The sequence below is a fragment of the Salmo salar genome, chromosome ssa10, assembly GCF_905237065.1.
Source record: "Salmo salar chromosome ssa10, Ssal_v3.1, whole genome shotgun sequence".
NCBI lineage: Eukaryota > Metazoa > Chordata > Actinopteri > Salmoniformes > Salmonidae > Salmo > Salmo salar.
The window spans coordinates 47,689,173-47,703,158 of record NC_059451.1 but is presented as its reverse complement, the minus strand read 5'-3'; the positions used below and the strand labels follow the sequence as shown (position 1 = coordinate 47,703,158).

The 13,986-nt window shown below is 42.9% G+C and overlaps 2 protein-coding genes across 17 annotated transcripts in view; both read left to right on the top strand.

Moving 5' to 3' along the window:
* Positions 1–11,273, top strand: part of pde4dip (phosphodiesterase 4D interacting protein) — a 167,514-nt gene extending 156,241 nt beyond the window's left edge. For 5 of the 6 annotated variants that reach the window (XM_045687856.1, XM_045687857.1, XM_045687853.1 and 2 more), the window contains 8 exons: positions 577–766; positions 861–1,102; positions 1,354–1,631; positions 4,484–4,627; positions 4,979–5,114; positions 6,277–6,323; positions 7,682–7,760; positions 9,783–11,273. In XM_045687856.1, the coding sequence (XP_045543812.1) occupies positions 577–766; positions 861–1,102; positions 1,354–1,631; positions 4,484–4,627; positions 4,979–5,114; positions 6,277–6,323; positions 7,682–7,760; positions 9,783–9,952 (1,286 nt within the window). In that variant the 3' untranslated portion in view covers positions 9,953–11,273. The remainder of the gene's footprint in view (positions 1–576; positions 767–860; positions 1,103–1,353; positions 1,632–4,483; positions 4,628–4,978; positions 5,115–6,276; positions 6,324–7,681; positions 7,761–9,782) is intronic. The other variant, XM_045687854.1, reaches the window with a different exon arrangement.
* Positions 11,274–11,440: 167 nt separating this feature from the next.
* LOC106560530 (microtubule-associated serine/threonine-protein kinase 2) overlaps positions 11,441–13,986 on the top strand; it is a 329,712-nt gene continuing 327,166 nt past the window's right edge. For 4 of the 11 annotated variants that reach the window (XM_045687861.1, XM_045687862.1, XM_045687859.1 and 1 more), the window contains exon 1: positions 11,441–12,524. In XM_045687861.1, the coding sequence (XP_045543817.1) occupies positions 12,450–12,524 (75 nt within the window). In that variant the 5' untranslated portion in view covers positions 11,441–12,449. The remainder of the gene's footprint in view (positions 12,525–13,986) is intronic. The other 7 variants (XM_045687868.1, XM_045687871.1, XM_045687867.1 and 4 more) reach the window with 2 other exon arrangements.

The following is a 13,986-nucleotide window of genomic DNA, read 5'->3' as shown; positions in this document are numbered from 1 at the left end:
ACCATGGCTCAAGGCTGTATCAAGGCACACCGCGTTGCGTCATGCAAATGAACAACCGTTAGCTGTGTTATATTGGCCGTATACCACACCTCCTCGGGCCTTATTGCTTAATGAATAAACGGGTGGGTCTAATCCTGAATGCGGATTGGTTAAAACCGCATTCCAACTGGTGGTTATTCCACAAGTTACCACAGGCTAAATCTATGACGTTAAAATGCCTACAGTATTTACTCTGTTCCATCTGACTGCGCAAGCCACTGTCTCATCGGCCCGGCAATTTATGAACTTGATCTCCACTATAAAAAGCATCTAGGCATCATCTCACATTTATTTTAATGTTTCAATATTCAAATTCGACCTCCAGCTGTTGCATAGTAATGAACCTGTTGGGAGTCAGGTTGAGACAGACAGGCAGGCAGCTTTTCGCAGCCAGTCGAAATCATGAATTTGCATAATTGTTATGGATATATACAGAGAAATATAAATATAAAACAGGTAAAATGAAGTGCAGCTAGTTTGCCGTCTTTCCAGCTTCATTTCTGTCTTTATTTGAGTTCCTCTGTACTCTTCCCTTAGACGGCAGTAAGGAGGCGGAGCAGCTACGGGAGGCGGTGCTGTTGGGGCGTGCCCGTGTGAAGGAGGCGAAGTTAGAGACTGAGCGGTGGGCGGAACAGGGCAGGAGGCTGCACACGCAGACACAGGCTCAGACCCTGGAGATCACTCAGCTGAAACAGGACAGGCAGAGCAACCAGGAGACCATCAACAGGTAGGAGGAGTGTGTGTGTATCTGTGTGCATCTCTGTTGTGTGATTATTGATTTGTTACATGTGTGTAACTGTGTTGTGTGCGTGTGTGTCTAGGTTGCAGCACGATGTAAATGTCCTGCAGCAGCAGTTGTGTGAGAGCCGTGGCCTGGCCCACTCTCTACAGTATGACCTCCAGATATACCACAGAGTGTGTGGCGTCCCCAAGACCACAAACACAAGTGAGGGGTCCCACTCAGAGTTTGCACCCTTTGACCCCAGGGACCTGCATGTTCAGCTAGGGCAGCAGTTTACTTCTGGGACACGCCCTCCTGGAGCCAGGATACAGCTCTTCCACGGTGAGAGAGCGCCACCATGGAAAGCATTCTGGGATAGGGTTAACACGTTACCACTGATTCTACCACATTTATACTGACACAGAACTTTGTAAGGATGTGTCTGAAATTGCAACCTATTTCCTATATAGTGCACTACTTTTGCCCAGAGCCAAGGACAAACGTTGTGCACTTTATAGTCAATAGGACGCCATGCCATTTGAGATTTACCCATAACTAACACTCATTCCCCAATCTTCCTTTCCCGCTCACAGACCCTGCTCTCTCTACCCCTGTCCGAGACACTGGACTCTTCAGTCCTGCTTCCCCTCTCTCCCTCACACTGGAACCCCGGGAGGTTGACGTTTCTCTTGAGGGCCAGGCTCCAGACGGCTCCTTCGCAAACCGTAATGGCCACCATGTTGTGGGCCACGTGGATGACTTCAGCGCCCTGCAGCAGCAGATCCTGGAGGGGAGCATCCTCATTGGCAAGATGGAGGCTGCCCTCCGGGCCACCGCCAACCACGCCCTGCTGGAGCTCAGCCTGGACAAGGTGAGAGGTCAGGGGTCAGTTAGCCCAGGGGTTTTCAAACCTATCCTTGGGGACCCCCAGCTGTTCCATGTACCTTACCGTTCAAAAGTTTGGGGTCACTTAGAAATGTCCTTGTTTTTGAAAGAAAAACACATTTTTTTAGTCCATTAAAATGACATCAAATTGATCAGAAATACAGTGTAGACATTGTTAATGTTGTAAATGACTATTGTAGCTGGAAACGTCTACAATAGTCAACGTCAACAGTGAAGAGGTGACTCCGGGATGCTGGCCTTCTAGGCAGAGTTCCTCTGTCCAGTGTCTGTGTTCTTTTGCTCATCTTAATCTTTTCTTTTTATTGGCCAGTCTGAGATATGGCTTTTTCTTTGCAACTCTGCCTAGAAGGCCAGCATCCCGGAGTCGCCTCTTCACTGTTGATGTTGAGACTGGGGTTTTTGTAGGTACTATTTAATGAAGCTGTCAGTTGAGGACTTGAGAGGTGTCTGTTTCTCAAACTAGACATTGTAATGTACTTGTCCTCTTGCTCAGTTGTGCACTGGGTCCTCCCACTCTTCTTTCTATTCTGGTTAGAGCCAGTTTGCGCTGTTCTGTGAAGGGAGTAGCACACAGTGTTGAACGAGATCTTCAGTTTCTTGGCAATTTCTCGCATGGAATATCCTTAATTTCTCAGAACAAGAATAGACTGACGAGTTTCAGAAGAAAGTTCTTTGTTTCTGGCCATTTTCAGTAGTGTTGTTGAGCTGGTTTCATCTCAGTTGTGTTGTATACAGTTTAGCTAGTTGAGCTGGTTTTATCTCAGTAGTGTTGTATAGCTAGTTGAGCTGGTTTCATCTCTGTAGTGTTGTATACAGTATAGCTAGTTGAGCTGGTTTCATCTCAGTAGTGTTGTATACAGTATAGCTAGTTGAGCTGGTTTTATCTCAGTAGTGTTGTATACAGTATAGCTAGTTGAGCTGGTTTCATCTCTGTAGTGTTGTATACAGTATAGCTAGTTGAGCTGGTTTCATCTCAGTAGTATTGTATACAGTATAGCTGGTTGAGCTGGTTTCATCTCTGTAGTGTTGTATACAGTATAGCTAGTTGAGCTGGTTTCATCTCAGTAGTGTTGTATACAGTATAGCTAGTTGAGCTGGTTTCATCTCAGTAGTGTTGTATACAGTATAGCTAGTTGAGCTGGTTTTGTCTCAGTAGTGTTGTACACAGTATAGCTAGTTGAGCTGGTTTTGTCTCAGTAGTGTTGTATACAGTATAGCTAGTTGAGCTGGTTTCATCTCAGTAGTGTTGTATACAGTATAGCTAGTTGAGCTGGTTTTGTCTCAGTAGTGTTGTATACAGTATAGCTAGTTGAGCTGGTTTCATCTCTGTAGTGTTGTATACAGTATAGCTAGTTGAGCTGGTTTCATCTCAGTAGTGTTGTATACGGTATAGCTAGTTGAGCTGGTTTCATCTCAGTAGTGTTGTACACAGTATAGCTAGTTGAGCTGGTTTCATCTCAGTAGTGTTGTATAGCTAGTTGAGCTGGTTTCATCTCAGTAGTTTGTATAGCTAGTTGAGCTGGTTTCATCTCTGTAGTGTTGTATACAGTATAGCTAGTTGAGCTGGTTTTATCTCAGTAGTGTTGTATAGCTAGTTGAGCTGGTTTCATCTCAGTAGTGTTGTATACAGTATAGCTAGTTGAGCTGGTTTCGTCTCAGTAGTGTTGTATACAGTATAGCTAGTTGAGCTGGTTTCATCTCAGTAGTGTTGTATAGCTAGTTGAGCTGGTTTCATCTCAGTAGTGTTGTATACAGTATAGCTAGTTGAGCTGGTTTCATCTCAGTAGTGTTGTATACAGTATAGCTAGTTGAGCTGGTTTCGTCTCAGTAGTGTTGTATACAGTATAGCTAGTTGAGCTGGTTTCATCTCAGTAGTGTTGTATACAGTATAGCTAGTTGAGCTGGTTTCATCTCAGTTGTGTTGTATACAGTATAGCTAGTTGAGCTGGTTTCATCTCAGTAGTGTTGTATACAGTATAGCTAGTTGAGCTGGTTTTATCTCAGTAGTGTTGTATACAGTATAGCTAGTTGAGCTGGTTTCATCTCAGTAGTGTTGTATACAGTATAGCTAGTTGAGCTGGTTTCGTCTCAGTAGTGTTGTATACAGTATAGCTAGTTGAGCTGGTTTCATCTCAGTAGTGTTGTATACAGTATAGCTAGTTGAGCTGGTTTCATCTCAGTTGTGTTGTATACAGTATAGCTAGTTGAGCTGGTTTCATCTCAGTTGTGTTGTATACAGTATAGCTAGTTGAGCTGGTTTCATCTCAGTAGTGTTGTATACAGTATAGCTAGTTGAGCTGGTTTCATCTCAGTAGTGTTGTATAGCTAGTTGAGCTGGTTTCATCTCAGTAGTGTTGTATAGCTAGTTGAGCTGGTTTCATCTCAGTAGTGTTGTATACAGTATAGCTAGTTGAGCTGGTTTTGTCTCAGTAGTGTTGTATACAGTATAGCTAGTTGAGCTGGTTTTGTCTCAGTAGTGTTGTACACAGTATAGCTAGTTGAGCTGGTTTTGTCTCAGTAGTGTTGTATAGCTAGTTGAGCTGGTTTCATCTCAGTAGTGTTGTATAGCTTTTTGAGCTGGTTTCATCTCAGTAGTGTTGTATACAGTATAGCTAGTTGAGCTGGTTTTGTCTCAGTAGTGTTGTATACAGTATAGCTAGTTGAGCTGGTTTTATCTCAGTAGTGTGGTCTACAGTATACGGTAGCTAGTTGAGCTGAAAATATGTTAATCTTTTGGATTGTTTACCTGTGCTTTAGTTAGATTAATTTAGTCTAACTTTTTCTGTGGATCTCTCTCTCTCTTTCTGTGTGTGCCAGCCTGTGGACCCTGGCTGTGTGAGGAGTCTGCTGACCTGCTCTACGACCCTGAGGAAGATCCTTGAGGATGCCAGCTCCCTGCTCAGAATGTTCTGGAGGGCAGCACTGCCCAATAGTGAGGGGTCCACTCAGAGCACCAAGACGGTCAGAATCTTTTACTCTTTGTTTGTTTGTAAGAGTTAAATGAAGGGTATTTCCTTATGCTGTTAGCGTGTCATGTGTGTCACTGATCATGTTTGAGAGTGTGTATGTATGCTTTAGTGGTGATTTTTGTTAATGGATTTGTCACTAGGTGGACTCCCTGTAACCTCACTGCTCTTTACAGGTCTGTAGATTTCTGAAGTGTGACAGTGTGTTTTATCTGTGTGTGTGTGTGTGTGTGTGTGTGTGTGTGTGTGTGTGTGTGTGTGTGTGTGTGTGTGTGTGTGTGTGTGTGTGTGTGTGTGTGTGTGTGTGTGTGTGTGTGTGTGTGTGTGTGTGTGTGTGTGTGTCCAGGAGCTGTCTTTAAAGGAGGTCCACACGATGCGTCAGCGGATCTCAGAGCAGGAGGAGGCTCTAAAGGACGCCATGGAGAGACTGAAAAGCTCCAACCGCAACAAAGACAGTATGGAACACTTCATCGTCAGTCAACGTGAGTGACTCCTACCACTCTCCTCCTCTTGGTCCTATATCTCTCCTCTTCCACTTCTCCTTTTCTACCTCTCCCCTCCTTCCCCTCCCTCCTCTGTGTTCTTCTTTCTCTCCCCCCTGTCCTATCTTCTCCTTATATGCCCAGTCATGTATCTTCCCTTTTGTTCATTCCTTTGTTCGTCATTCCTCCCCTCTCTGTAACTCCCATACTGGATACTAATGCTGTGGTGACATCTGGTGTTATGTAAGGACTGAAGGATCACAGCTCCTGTCTCTGTCTGTCTCTCTGTCTCTGTCTGTCTTTCTGTCTCTGTCTTTCTGCATCTCTCTGTCTCCTTCTCTGTCTTTGTCTCTGTCTTTCTCTCTGTCTCTCTGTCTGTCTCTCTATGTTTCTCTCTGTCTTTCTCCCTGTCTCTTTCTGTCTGTCTTTCTCCCTGTCTCTCTCTGTCTGTCTCTCTATGTTTCTCTCTATCTCTCTCTCTGTCTATGTCTGTCTCTCTATGTCTCCATATCTATGTCTCTCTATGTCTCTCTGTGTATGTCTCTATGTTTCTTTCTGTCTATGTCTCTCTCTCTCTCTGTCTATGTCTCTCTATATTTCTCTCTGTCCGTCTCTCTATGTTTCTCTATGTCTGTCTCTCTATGTTTCTCTCTGTCTATGTCTCTCTATATTTCTCTCTGTCCGTCTCTCTATGTTTCTCTATGTCTGTCTCTCTATGTTTCTCTCTGTCTATGTCTCTCTATATTTCTCTCTGTCCGTCTCTCTATGTTTCTCTATGTCTGTCTCTCTATGTTTCTCTCTGTCTATGTCTCTCTGTTTTTCTCTCTGTTTCTCTCTGTCTATGTCTCTATGTTTTTCTGTCTATGTTTCTCTCTGTCTATGTCTTTATGTTTCTCCCTATGTCTCTCTTTGTCTATGTCTCTATATGTTTCTCTCTGTCGCTCTCTGTGTGTGTGTGTGTGTGTGTGTGTGTGTGTGTGTGTGTGTGTGTGTGTGTGTGTGTGTGTGTGTGTGTGTGTGTGTGTGTGTGTGTGTGTGTCTCAGCACCGATTGTGTGAGGGCCTTGGGAATGAATGACTTACTTTTGTGTTTGTATGTGTGTTGAAGTGATGGGTGATAGTCACAGATTAATCACAACAGTTTTGTTTCTGATTGTTTACAGTGTCAAGAACAAAGGATGTCTTGAAGAAGGCACGGACAAACTTAGAGGTGAGCTCACCTTTTTTGCAGGATCTGACTTATTGATTTCTTCTCACATTCTCTAGAACTCAACACCTCTAGAACTCTCCACCTCTAGAACTCTCCACCCTCTAGAACTCTCCACCCTCTAGAACTCTCACCCTCTAGACTTCACCACCCTCTAGACTTCACCACCCTCTAGACTTCACCACCCTCTAGACTTCACCACCCTCTAGACTTCACCACCCTCTAGAACTCACACCCTCTAGACTTCACCACCCTCTAGACTTCACCACCCTCTAGACTTCACCACCCTCTAGACTTCACCACCCTCTAGACTTCACCACCCTCTAGACTTCACCACCCTCTAGAACTCACCACCCTCTAGACTTCACCACCCTCTAGACTTCACCACCCTCTAGAACTCTCCACCCTCTAGAACTCTCCACCCTCTAGAACTCTCCACCCTCTAGAACTCTCCACCCTCTAGAACTCTCCACCCTCTAGAACTCACCACCCTCTAGAACTCACCACCCTCTAGACTTCACCACCCTCTAGACTTCACCACCCTCTAGACTTCTCCACCCTCTAGAACTCTCACCCTCTAGAACTCTCACCCTCTAGAACTCTCACCCTCTAGACTTCACCACCCTCTAGAACTCTCCACCCTCTAGAACTCACCACCCTCTAGAACTCTCCACCCTCTAGAACTCTCCACCCTCTAGAACTCTCCACCCTCTAGAACTCTCCACCCTCTAGAACTCTCCACCCTCTAGAACTCTCCACCCTCTAGAACTCACCACCCTCTAGAACTCACCACCCTCTAGACTTCACCACCCTCTAGACTTCACCACCCTCTAGAACTCTCACCCTCTAGAACTCTCACCCTCTAGAACTCTCCACCCTCTAGAACTCTCCACCCTCTAGAACTCTCCACCCTCTAGAACTCTCCACCTCTAGAACTCTCCACCCTCTAGAACTCTCCACCCTCTAGAACTCACCACCCTCTAGAACTCACCACCCTCTAGACTTCACCACCCTCTAGACTTCACCACCCTCTAGACTTCACCACCCTCTAGACTTCTCCACCCTCTAGAACTCTCACCCTCTAGAACTCACCACCCTCTAGAACTCTCACCCTCTAGAACTCTCACCCTCTAGAACTCTCACCCTCTAGAACTCTCACCCTCTAGAACTCTCCACCCTCTAGAACTCACCACCTCTAGAACTCACACCCTCTTAATGCTCTTAATCTACTTCTTAAGAAATATCCCTGTTAGGTATTCCATCTCCTTTACCCCTTTCTCTCTCAGCCGGCCTCTTCTCTCACTATATTTGTCTCTCTATCTATTTCGCTCCCTCTCTCGCTCTTCCTTGAGTTATTCCAGGAGAATGAGCAGAGAATGTCCTCCCTTGGCCTCACTTCTTTCCCCTCCTCCCCTTCCTCCCATCCCTGGGTTGGTAAAGGTACGACTCCCTGGCATGCTGTGCCTGTCAGTGTGCCTGTATCAGCATCCAGTAATCCACCCTGCCTATCTTTAAAGGCCCAAATGCAGCTGTTTTTATCTCAATATCAAATTGTTTCTGAGTAACAATGAAGTACCTTACTATAATTGTTTTCCATTAAAATGGTCAACAACAACAAAAACTTTCTCAAGCATTAATTTTCCTAACCTGTCTGGGAGTGGTCTAAATAAGAGGCCTAATTGGAGGGGTCTATTGGGAGGGATATGTAACCTGAAAATGACCTGTTATTGGCAGCAAGGTTTGGAGCTGTCTTTGTTATTTGTATATAAACTTATACAGCCTGGTGATGTCACCAGGCGAATCAAAACTCCACTCATTTAAAAACTGCAGATTAGAAGGTCCTGTGTGAAATAACACTGATCACATTTTTGCACACTTTTACAGTGTTCACTTCATCAGCTGTTGTACAATTTCGAAAACACAGGAAAACTGAATTTTGACGGCACTGGGCCTTTAACCAGCTTCCTTCATAGAATATGAGGCCTACTAGCATTAAACAGCAGTGCATTATCCCCTCTTTGACGCAATCACTTGGTTGAACATTTTTATTTTGTAATACCATTGTACATATAACATTTTCTAACACCTACTTATTGGGATCATACTTGTTGTAGGCCTACCATCAGCAGATTTTAGTGACCCTACTTGAGTGTGTGTGTGTGTGTGTGTGTGTGTGTGTGTGTGTGTGTGTGTGTGTGTGTGTGTGTGTGTGTGTGTGTGTGTGTGTGTGTGTGTGTGTGTGTGTGTGTGTGTGTGTTAAATTGACTCTGTTTAGGTTAGAGTGGAAATAAATAAGCATGTGAAGACAATTTGAGGTAATCATTGATGTAGTGTTTTCATTGTCTTACGTCAGATAACACAATGAATCCACATGACATAAGTCATGACATTACATAGTAACATGAAATATATACTATATATACAGTACCAATCAAAAGTTTGGACACACCTACTCATTCAAGGGTTTTCTTTATTTTTACTATTTTCTACATTCTAGAATAATAGTGATGACATCAAAACTATTAAATAACACATGGAATCATATAGTAACAACAAAGTGTTAAACAAATCAAGATGTATTTTATATTTAAGATTCTTCAAATTGGCCACCCTTTGTCTTGATGACAGCTTTGCACACTCTTGGCATTCTCTCAACCAGCTTCATGATCATCCGTTCACCTTCTCTGCGTCTCACAAAGACACAGAGGTTGGAGCCAAAAATCTCAAATTTGGACTCATCAGACCAAAGAACAGATTTCCACCGGTCTAATGTTCATTGCTCATGTTTCTTGGCCCAAGCAAGTCTTCTTCTTATTGGTGTCCTTTAATAATGGTTTCTTTGCAGCAATTCGACCATGAAGGCCTGTTGATGTTGAGATGTGTCTGTTACTTGAACTCTGGGAAGCATTTATTTGGCTGCAATTTCTGAGGCTGGTGACTCTAATGAACTTATCCTCTGCAGCAGAGGTAAATCTGGGTCTTCCTTTCCTGTGGCAGTCCTCATGAGAGCCAGTTTCATCATAGCGCTTGATGGTTTTTGCAAACTTTAAAAGTTCTTGAAATATTCCGGATTGACTGACCTTCGTGTCTTAAAGTAATGATGGACTGTCATTTCTCTTTGCTTATTTGAGCTGTTCTTGCCATAATATGGACTTGGTCTTTTACCAAATAGGGCTATCTTCTGTATACCACCCCTACCTTGTTACAATACAACTGATTGGCTCAAACACATTAAGAAGGAAAGAAATTCCACAAATGTACTTTTAACAAGGCACACCTGTTAATTGAAATGCATTCCAGGTGACTACCTCATGACGCTGGTTGAGAGAATGCCAAGAGTGTGCAAAGCTGTCAAAGAAAAACCCTTGAATGAGTAGGTGTGTCCAAACTGTTGACTACTACTGTATATATACTGTAAGAATGCTGACCCGTCCATCCTCTTTGCCTCTTCCTTCCACTCAGGTGAAAACCCAAGAGGTTTCTGTGAGCTCACCCAGTCTGCTGGTTGGGGTATCGTGAAACCCCAGATCCAGGCTCCATCACCCAGAACCCCTACGGTCCTGTGGCCTAATACCCAGGGTCTGACCCATGGGGTTGACATACCGGGTTCCCTACAGGCAGCTTCTTTGTGATGCACCAGCTCCAACTTCCTCCTAATACTGGGAGACAGGATACTTCCTGTTGAAACACGGGACATAATCCCAGGTTTCTGGTTAAATAGGGAGAACACTTTAGTTGAGGGGAGACTGTCTGATAGTCTGTAGGGGTTCAGCCAGGTGCTCTCTGTGATGCTGTTTTATGCCAAGCGGAACAGTGGTTAATGAATGTCGACGACTGTCTTATGTCAGGTGTTATGTATAGCTTATGTAGGTGTTACGAAGGTACCTCAACTGAAGCGCTTCCCCTATTTTACCTGAGACATATATTATGTTTTGAGCTCTATATGAAACCTCTTCAAGGATCCTATGATAATCAACCTTGAGCAAGCCAGGAATAGAGGCTTTTAAAAAGCCAAACAAGACTAAAGTGCTTCCTTTTCGCTTCTAACAAGGCAAGTTTGTAAGTGTGTGTATGTGTAAAGTAGTTGCATGTTGTTTGAGGGAAAAAAGCCATATTTATAGATGTTAGATACCTTGTTTGTTTCCTGTTTCGTACGATACTTCTTCTGCCATTGAAATGGTCTGTTACTGATGTCACAAGATGTAAACACTATTCAGATTTTAAAGATCCTATGGATGGGTTGACCCTAGAACTGTCTTCCTGCTGAAATGCTAGAACCTGTAACCATACTAAAGATGTAAAGATTGTTCCCAGCTTTAAATCTAGTCTCTCGACCTAAGTCCTTAAAGCAGGCGGCATACTGCTGCCAGCTGCAATACATTCAACTATGACCTGCTGATTTATTCCAATGACCTATTTAAGAAAGTGACAGGAGCATTTGGTGCTTGGTCCAAAATAAGTTGTAATTTTTTAGATTTTAAACAGAAATGCCTCAGAGGCGAATGGACCACACAATGTTTTTTTCTCCAAATTTGTAAAGTTGTTTTAATTTGGGCTAACATTTAAACCCCTCTAAGACAAAAATATGTCAATATTATTTTGATTAGATTTTTTCTTCTTCTGTTGTGGTAACCATAGATGTTATTTTCTATTAACAAAATCTGTGACAATCATCAGCAGGATATGTGAAAACTTGGTTTCTTACACTGAGATATGCAACGCTGTATCTGTATAAGATGTATTGTATGTACATAATGGCAGGGGTGTACATTAAAACAGCTTTTTTTGTGTCAGGAAGAGGGGTCTGGTGTCAAGGTCAAGGGCTGCATTTATTTTTTATGCATGTGTTATATATCAAATCCAATTTTATTTGTCAAATACCGTGAAATGATACTTACAAGCCCTTGTTGTTTTAGGGAGAAGCTTTTCAATAAAACGGGACTAAAATATTAATTATGTTTGTTCTTGGAAGATTTCTATAAATGTTGAAAAAATGTCTCTACAGTTTCTTTTTTACACAGTCATTTGAAGTGCTCAAGTTAGAACATTTACCCATTTCAACCACGAGATGGCAGCAGACACCAACTCTTCAGTCATCTACACTGGGATCCCATGCCACGCGCTGCATGTTTATATTCAGTGCGTGCACCTTGTCTAGTTTACATATGGAAAGCTGATTACAGGTCAGATCTTAATTACTTTCGAATGTATTGAATTTTGGCAACTTGAAGACATGCTGAACCTAGATCAGTGGTCTAGGAGCAGGAGGCACTGCAGTTGAAACGTGAGAGGAGAGTCAGGAAGCGAATCGTGACTACACAGTCCGCACACAGTCACAGATCACCAGCTCACACCAGCGACGATGGAAGACTGACCATTTGAAAGCGACAGCGAGGACAACCGATCGAGAGATATTCGTGAATAATAATACAATTTACTTTACATTAAGTTGGATGGAAGAAACTCGAACATTTCTGCTACGTCACCTGTCAAGAAAAAATGCCAAGTGTTACAATGACAAGGTGTCTTTTCCAGGTAACGTTAGCTAGCAACGAAGCTGGCTTAGCTTGATTCTAGCTAGCCATCCATCCAGGTCTGTCTGATAGCGAAGGGTGTGCGTGGAGTTCGGAAAAATTAATATCGTTTTTTGGTGTACTGGTAATTGTACGACCTCGCCTTTCATTTTTGTTCGCTCGATACCCTTGCTAGTTAGGTTTTCTCAGCTAGCTAGCTAGCCAGTAAGCTACATAAAGGTGGCGCGTAAAATGCAGTAGCCAGGAAAAAGATAACTACGTTAACTAGAGAGCTAGCTAGCTTGTAACTACAGCAACCAAGCGACTGACAACCTGTCAACATAGTTGTGACATTACTGCAGTTGCCGAGGATCATTTGGTCTGTTTGTGCCAACAAGTTAATTTGAACGGGGGTTTATTTCTACGGTCGGATTTGGCACCAGTTGGACTTGCTGAACACATCACAGCAGCAGCAAATATGAATTTCAAGTTTCCAAAGGAAATGCGAGGAAGACGTCAATACAGTTAGCTGGCTAGCCTAGCATAAATTAGCTGAGCAGAGTCAGATATCTGTGAAACACATTTATTTTTGTCATAATTTTTTCCACGTGAGAAAATGAAGAAAAACGAAAATAAAAACAAAAAACTAATTCCGGACCAGCACGGAAGCGGGACAGCGGCGAAAGATGTGGTGAGTTGTCATGACATGAGTGTTCTTCAGTAGCCTAGACCAGCTAGCTACAATACAAAGTAAGCCTAACTAAAATAAAGGTTTGGGTCCCACGAATGTAACCTAGCTAGCTCGCTACCTTTTATAGATGCAGAAATCAAGAACTGTGATTTTACTGGGTATTGCTTGGTTATTGATTGTACTGACTACACGTCAAACTGATTGATTGACATGCTATTTTCTGATTTGTTTTCGCAATTTCTATTCATTGGTTGCTGATTGGTTTTTGCATGAATCTCTTATGAATTCTATATAATAATGTATATACAGCCTTATCTGGCCAACCTGCGTCAAATCGGGTCACCTGCTGCACTGCATGACCTCACTCCTACTTTCAATCTATCTAAACACTGACTTAATCTGATACATTTCAGAATGGAGTGAAAGACAGTGCATAGGGTGGATAAGAAGGGCAGAGGTCAATGAGCACTTGACTTGGGATTATGTTGTTGAGGCATGTTTTAGTCCCAGTGAGGGAGCAGGTGGTGTCGTTTAGTCTGTTCTGCTAGTTCACTGCCCCAGGGAGCAGCACCATACCATAACCACTAACCAGATCAGGGCCAGCATTCATAAAGCGTCTCATCTGTTTTGCATTTTCAGATCATAATGAATAGACTGGGTAATTAGATCAGTACTCCTAAGATGCTTTCCTAAGCACTCCCATTTGTCATGTGAATACTGTATGTATGCTCTCTGCAAGATGTTATGACTAGAGGAGGAGGGGAGCTAACATGCCAGTTGTTATTGGGAGAATTATCTAGCAGGGAGCACCACAGTGTTTGGCCTTTAGGGTAAATGGGATGGGAGTTGAATTTCTAATATTACGGCTAGAACATCGTTGGCGCTCAGAAAAATAATAATGCACAAGCTCAGGATCAGCATTCCCAATAATGTTGATTTCAGTGCTGCTCAACAACAACTCACTCTCAATATTTTCTGTCTCACTCATATTTCATAATCAATAAACCCTCATAAAATTGGCCCTCTGGAACATAGAAGACTTACAGTAGTTTATTGCTGTTTTGAAGTATGGTCTCGTAACTAGAAAGTTAGCATTGATTGAGTGATAGGTGGTGTAATATATTTCTCCACCCACTCTCTGGGGATCTTGATGTTATAAAAGGTATCTTGATGTCATAAAAGGTATCTTGAGGTCATAAAAGGTAATCTGCTCTGATGCTCCACATTTCTTTTCACAAATGGTTTTACTTTCAGCAGCATTTTGGAGAGCAAAGCTTTGCACTGTGTTCTCATTTATAAGCACCTATGAGAAAAATCTGGAGTATTTTCTAACCAGATTAGTGTGTTGGGAGGGAGGCAGTTTGATCTCGACTGGGGGAGTTGCTTTATGATATTGTGGAATGCCAGACAGAAATGTTTATGTGCTCATTGCTGGCAGTTTTATGTAGTTTTGGGTGGAAGC